The sequence below is a fragment of the Henckelia pumila genome, chromosome 4 (genome assembly GCF_033568475.1).
Source record: "Henckelia pumila isolate YLH828 chromosome 4, ASM3356847v2, whole genome shotgun sequence".
In the NCBI taxonomy this organism is placed as follows: domain Eukaryota; kingdom Viridiplantae; phylum Streptophyta; class Magnoliopsida; order Lamiales; family Gesneriaceae; genus Henckelia; species Henckelia pumila.
Genome location: NC_133123.1, coordinates 165,665,801 through 165,673,234, shown reverse-complemented (window position 1 = coordinate 165,673,234; position 7,434 = coordinate 165,665,801). Strand labels below are relative to the sequence as shown.

Below are 7,434 nucleotides of genomic sequence, written 5' to 3'. Positions count from 1 at the left end.
ATTCATCTTATCAAATCATATCATATCATTTTCATAAACCTCGTAACATGCTCATAAAATTTATCGTGATGCTACATGATTAAATTCCTTCAAAACATTTCATGAGAAATTAGCTTTCATGAGAAAATAACATAATCATGCAATACATAACTTGACCGATCCATGTGAGGCATTTTCGGACCTTGAAAACTTTAAACTTCTTCATGGACATTCTTAAAAATAATTAAAATACCAAAATCATGATTTTTAGGACTCAAAAACTCATAAAATGAGGTGGGAAAATCGAGCCTGAGGCGTGGCCGCGCTGTCACGGCGCTGCCACCGGCGCGGGCGCGCGCAAAATTAGCGCGGGCGCGCCGCCTGCTTGGAAAAGTGCAGGTGCTCGACGCGGGAGCGCTGCTTGGCAGCGCGGGCGCGCCTCCTATGCGCAGACATGCGTGACTTAGGCGCAGGCGCACTGCTTGGCAGCGCGGGCGCGCCGTTGTGACTTCATTTTCTGAAAACTGATCTTTTCTGCTCTTTTTCAAAACCACACTGCTTAGGGACAATTTTTCATCAAAAATACCATTCAACAACATCAAAATTTCAAAATAACTTGTGCCAATACATCAAACATTCAAAGATTTTGAGTCAAAAACCTTCATAACTACTTTTACCCAAAAATCTGATATATTGCATTCAAATCTTTCAAAACTCAATAAACATGAACCGAACACATCAGGAATGCTTCACGTATCACAATCAAGCAACATACTCATAAAATTTTCAAGAAACATGCATATATCATCAATCAAGCACCTAGGGTTTTACCTTCAAACTACATATATTCTTGAATGGGTTTCAAAATCAGTAAAAACTTGCCTGAATCGTCTGATTGGGATTAACCTGGACGGCGGAACGATCGAGCCTTGAGAAGTGGAAGAACCCTAGCCTGAAGATCGCAGTGTTCGAGAGAGATTTGAGAAAATAAAAGTGAGCGTTCAAAATGAGTGTTCAGAAATAAATCCTGAACGCTTTTCTTTTGTGACTAATGGGCTTCAACACGACCCATTAGTTACTCTTAAAATCCTTTAAAATTTTTTTACTCTCCCACTTAAATAAAAATACACTTTATCCCTTAAACTCATTTAAAATATTTTCTTAACTCGTTTCAAGGCTAAACTCGTTCCTGCGACCCAAGATTAATTCCAACATGAAAACTTTAAAATCATACATATGCTTACAATTTCAGGCATTTAAATTAATCACATAATTAAACATAACAATTAAACATTCTAAATAACATGCATTAAATCATATAATTTAATCAATTAACCGTGATTAAGCTAGTGAAATTTTTGGACCATACAACTCTACCCTCCTTAAAAGAATTTCGTCCTCGAAATTTGGCTTACCAAACAGTTCAGGATAGTGTGCTCGCATATCCTGCTCGGTTTCCCAGGTAGCTTCCTCAACCAACTGGTTGCGCCATAAGACTTTCACAATTGGAATCTCTCTGTTTCTCAACCAACGAACATATCTGTCTAAGATTTGAACAGGCATCTCCTCATAGGACAAGTCGGGCGTCCAATCCACTGGCTCATGGCAGATAACATGAGAAGGATTTGCCACATACTTCCTTAGCATGGAGATATGGAAGACATTGTGAACACCCTCCAAGTTGGGTGGTAGTGCCACTCGGTAAGCTCGAGCCCCAAACTTTTCTAGGATCTCAAAAGGTCCTATATATCTTGGACACAATTTACCCTTTTTCCCGAATCTCATAATACCTTTCCATGGTGACACCTTTAAAAATACATGGTCACCTACTTCAAACTCCAAATCTCTACGTCGCTGGTCGGCGTAACTTTTCTGTCTACTTTGAGCTGTCAACATTCTGTCTCTGATCTTGGCTATCACATCTACTGTTTGGGTCACTATTTTCGGTCCCAAAACAGCTCTCTCTCCAACTTCATCCCAGTGTAGGGGAGTTCTACACATTCTCCCATACAACGCCTCATAAGGAGCCATGCCAATAGTTGCTTGATAACTATTGTTGTAAGTAAACTCCACTAAAGGCAATTTCGATTCCCAATTACCTCAAAAGTCGATCTTACAAGCTCTCAACATGTCTTTGAGTAATTGGATCACTCGTTCTGACTGAACATCTGTCTGAGGGTGTAAAGCTATACTGAAAGCTAGCTTCATTCATAATCCTCTATGTAAACTTCCCCAAAAGTTTGAAGTGAATTTAGGGTCTCTGTCAGATACTATCCTCGCTGGTACTCCATGCAATCTGACAATTTCTCGAATGTATAGCTCTGCATACTGATTCATCGAGAAGTTATTCCTGACTGGAATAAAGTGAGCTGACTTAGTTAACCTGTCAACTATCACCCAAATCGAGTTCATCCTTCGCGTTGAAACTAGCAATCCTACCATGAAATCCATGGTGACATCTTCCCACTTCCATGTGGGTATTGGCAATGGTTTCAGGAGTCCTGCCGGTCTCTGATGCTCGATCTTCACCTGCAGGCAAGTCAAACATTCATTCACAAATTTAACAACATCCCTCTTCATTCCTGGCCACCAATATAAGGATTGCAGATCCTTATACATTTTCGTACTTCCTGGATGAATGGAATACGGAACAGTATGGGCTTCAGTCATCACTTCAACTCTCAGTGAGTCTAATGCTGGCACCCACATTCTACCTCGGTGATGAACAATTCCATCTTTGATAGTGTACAATGTACCACCCTTAGCTTCATCTCTGTTCCTCCACAACGTCAACTGTTCATCAGAAGCTTGGCCTGCACGAATTCTGTCAAGCAAACTAGATACTACTATTAAGGCTGCTAGAGTGCATACCTCCATTGGTTCGAATACCTCCAACCTCATCCGTTTAATTTCAGCAATAAATTCTTGCTGGACTGTCAATTGGTTCAATGTCGCAGATTGCGACTCAATGCATCTGCTACAACATTAGCCTTATCCGGATGATAGCTAATGTCACAGTCGTAGTCCTTCACCAATTCCATCCATATCCTTTGCCTCATGTTCAACTCCTTCTAGGTGAAGAAGTATTTTAGGCTTTTGTGGTCAGTGAAAATCTGACACCTTTCGCCGTACAAGTAGTGTCTCCATAGCATCAAAGCAAAAACCACTGCCGCCAATTCAAGATCATGAGTCGGGTAGTTTCTCTCATGAACCTTCAGCTGTCGAGATGCATATGCTATTAATTTATTATCTTGCATCAAAACAGCTCCTAATCCACTCTTAGAAGCATTGGTATAAACCACAAAATGACCCGTGCCTTCTGGAATTGCTAGCACTGGCGCTGACATCAGTCTTTCTTTCAATTCGGCAAAGCTCTTCTCACATTGATCTGACCACACAAACTTCACACCTTTTCGAGTTAAGGAAGTCAGTGGTAGAGCTATCTTAGAGAAGTCTTGAATAAATCTCCTGTAGTAGCCTGCTAAACCCAAGAAACTTCGTATTTCTGTAGCATTCTTCGGAGCAACCCAATTCCGAACCGCTTCCACCTTAGACGGATCGACCTCAATCCCTTTAGCTGAAACTATATGACCCAAAAATGAAATCTGCTCCAGCCAAAATTCACACTTACTGAATTTAGCATACAGCTGCTTTTCTTTCAAAATCTGCAACACTGTAGTCAAGTGCTGACGATGTTCCTCCCTACTGCGAGAATAGATCAATATGTCATCTATGAATACTATGACAAACTGATCCAAGAAAGGTTTAAACAGCCTGTTCATCAAATCCATGAACACAGCTGGTGCATTGGTCAACCCAAACGGGATTACCAAGAACTCATAGTGGCCATAGCGAGTCCTGAATGCTGTCTTCTGCACATCTGCATCTTTTACCTTCAGCTGATGGTAACTTGATCGTAGATCGATTTTTGAGAACACCTCTGCCCCTTGAAATTGGTCGAACAAGTCGTCTATTCTGGGCAAGGGATATCTGTTCTTCACTGTAACTCGGTTCAGCTCTCTGTAGTCAATGCACAATCTCATTGACCCATCTTTCTTCTTGACGAACAACACCGGTGCACCCCAAGGCGATACACTCGGTCTGATGAACTCCATATATAGCAACTCTTTCAACTGATCCTTTAATTCTTTCATCTCGGTCGGTGCCAATCTGTACGGTGCCTTAGAAGCTGGCTTAGTTTCAGGCAACAATTCTATCCCAAATTCGACTTTCCTGATAGGAGGCAATCCCGCAACATCATCGGGAAAGACATCCGGAAAATCTTTCACTACTTCAACATCTTCAAGTTTCGGTCGCTGTACCTCCAGATCACCAATTAGACTCGTAAGAAATCCTGTACAACCATTACTCAATAATTTCCAGGCTGTTCCTGCAGAAATCATACCTGGTGCGCTCTTCTTAGACGTAGTGCGGAACACCAACGATTTCCCGTTCTGATCTTTCAAAGATACAGTTCTCTGCTTACAGTCTATGGTAGCCTCATGCTGAGACAACCAATCTTCTAAAAAAATCACATCAAAATCAGACATCTCCAATACAAATAAATCTGCATACAAATCTAAACCTTGCATCTGAATTTTACAATTTCTTACCATGCTGTTGCTCTTCAATTCTTCTCCTGAGGGAAACGACACAATAAACCCCAAAACAAACTCATCCGACAAAATTCCCAATTGATTCCTTTTGAATCCCAAAATCACAACTTAATTAATTCTAAGTACTAGTTCAAAATCAATCTAACTTAAACCAAGAAATAAATCTCAAATTTTATATTGCATATTCAATATAAATATTAATCCAAACTGATTCTTCTCGTTCTAAATCCTAGTCTCTCATCAAGATCATGCACCTGGTTTTTCTCTGCCAGAAATTGATTTTTCTGGTTGTTCTGGTTGCTCTGATCACTCTCATTATTCGGGTTCCTACGGGTAGCCATTTCTTGATGTCCAACATAGTCCACATACTTAATTACGTTTTAAACATAAACATCATACTTGAACATGCATAACTCATAAATCATAAATAATATCATGCATCTAAGACAATCCATAACATAAAAACTTACAGACATGAAGATGAAGAATAGGGTCATGGCGAGAATGCATGCGTGCAAACAATCCCAGAGCGAACTGCTCTGATACCAAGCTGTAACGTCCCAATTTCACAATCGAAACGTTACTCAAACATACATACTTAAATTTGATAAAAATAAAAATTTTGCCGAAGCAACATCTTTTTTATTAAAAAAAGCATATAAAAATTGCACATAATAAAATAGTATCTAAAAATATTTGCCAAACATGGCCAACAACTAAAGAAAATTAAACTTTTTTGCCTCTCATCAAATAAAAATAAATAAAACAAATGTTTTTAAAACATCTCCCAAGCTAAAGCGTTCACACTCATGCATTGCCCGTTGGACCGACCCCGGCCTTTTTTTCATGCCCGGTCACATAATCCTCAATATAAGCATCCACATCATCGTTACCTGCACCATTCAAGTATAGTGATTCGAAAGACTCAGCAAGAACAGGCAGAAAAAGGATTTTATACTTTAAAAGAAAAACATTAACTTAAACTTTCATGCAATAAACATAACTTTGATGTAGCCATAACATAAAAATATTTGAGGTGATGAAGTATGAATAGTGTGGTAACCGTCATAACGAGCCATTCATGGTTTCCTGTTGATCAACAAGCATATGACATTACGCCCGTAAACTTTCATTCTTTGGATAGCCGCTTCGACTCTCATCCCGAAGTGCATACCCCATATAACCATCCCGTGAGACATGTTTGGATAGACGCTCCGAAGCTCATCCCGAAGTGCATACCCCATGTAATCACCACAAGACGCATAATTCATCAAAATATTTTTCATGTATCATATCATTCATCTTATCAAATCATATCATATCATTTTCATAAACCTCGTAACATGCTCATAAAATTTCTCGTGATGCTACATGATTAAATTCCTTCAAAACATTTCATGAGAAATTAGCTTTCATGAGAAAATCACATAATCATGCAATACATAACTTGACCGATCCACGTGAGGCATTTTCGGACCTTGAAAACTTTAAACTTCTTCATGGACATTCTTAAAAATAATTAAAATACAAAAATCATGATTTTTTGGACTCAAAAACTCATAAAATGGGGTGGGAAAATCGAGCCTGAGGCGCGGCCGCGCGCACAACCAGTGCGGCCGTGCCGCTCGCTCGCAAAAGTGCGGGCGCTCGGCGCGGGCGCACCTCCTGTGCGCAGACATGCGCAACTCAGGCGCGGGCGCGCTTCTTGGCAGTGTGGGTGCGCCGTCGCGACTCCTTTTTCCGAAAACTGATTTTTTCTGCTCTTTTTCAAAACCACACTGCTTCGGGACGATTTGCCATCAAAAATACCATTCAACAACATCAAAATTTCAAAATAACTTGTACCAATACATCAAACATTCAAAGATTTTGAGTCAAAAACCTTCATAACTACAGTTACCCAAAAATCTGATATATTGCAATCAAATCTTTCAAAACTCAATAAACATGAATTGAACACATCAGAAATGCTTCACGTATCACAATCAAGCAACATACTTATAAAATTTTCAAGAAACATGCATATATCATGAATCAAACACCTAGGGTTTTACTTTCAAACTACATATATTCTTGAATGGGTTTCAAAATCAGTAAAAACTTGCCTGAATCGTCTGATTGGGATTAACCTGGACGGCGGAACGATCGAGCCTTGAGAAGTGGAAGAACCCTAGCCTGAAGATCGCAGTGTTCGAGAGAGATTTGAGAAAAGAAAAGTGAGCGTTCAATATGAGTGTTCAGAAATAAATTCTGAACGCTTTTCTTTTGTGACTAATGGGCTTCAACATGGCCATTAGTTACTCTTAAAATCCTTTAAAATTTTTTTACTCTCCCACTTAAATAAAAATACACTGCATCCCTTTAAACTTAATTTAAAATATTTTATTAACTCGTTTCAAGGCTAGACTCGTTCCTGCGACCCAAGATTAATTCCAACATGAAAACTTTAAAATCATACATATGCTTACAATTTCAAGCATTTAAATTAATCACATAATTAAACATAACAATTAAACATTCTAAATAACATGCATTAAATCATATAATTTAATCAATTAACCATGATTAAGCTAGTGAACTTTTAGGACCTTACAGTTCTAGTATGTTTAGCTTTGTTTACATTTAATTACATGTTATTAGATAGCAAGGGACTAGCAAAGAACAACACAAGAGCACAAAGAAATATGCAGATTTCTGCACTGAAGGAGGTCGCTCGATCGGTGAAATTTTATCGATCGAGCGATGCCTGTGAAATGCCAAACCCGATAGTTTGGGATTTCTTGGCCGCTCGATCGGTTAATTTTAACCGATCGAGTGGAGGGTCAATTTTTTTTTATTT

The 7,434-nt window shown here is 39.1% G+C and overlaps 1 protein-coding gene across 1 annotated transcript; it reads right to left on the bottom strand.

Moving 5' to 3' along the window:
• Positions 1–2,187: 2,187 nt before the first annotated feature.
• LOC140862279 (uncharacterized) lies at positions 2,188–4,936 on the bottom strand. Its single transcript, XM_073265290.1, has 8 exons — positions 4,804–4,936; positions 4,105–4,618; positions 3,810–3,954; positions 3,243–3,584; positions 3,100–3,197; positions 2,607–2,953; positions 2,377–2,508; positions 2,188–2,333 (listed from the first exon to the last, which is right to left on the bottom strand). The coding sequence occupies exons 1-8, from the start codon at positions 4,934–4,936 to the stop codon at positions 2,188–2,190; spliced, it is 1,857 nt and encodes a 618-aa protein (XP_073121391.1).
• Positions 4,937–7,434: the final 2,498 nt, after the last annotated feature.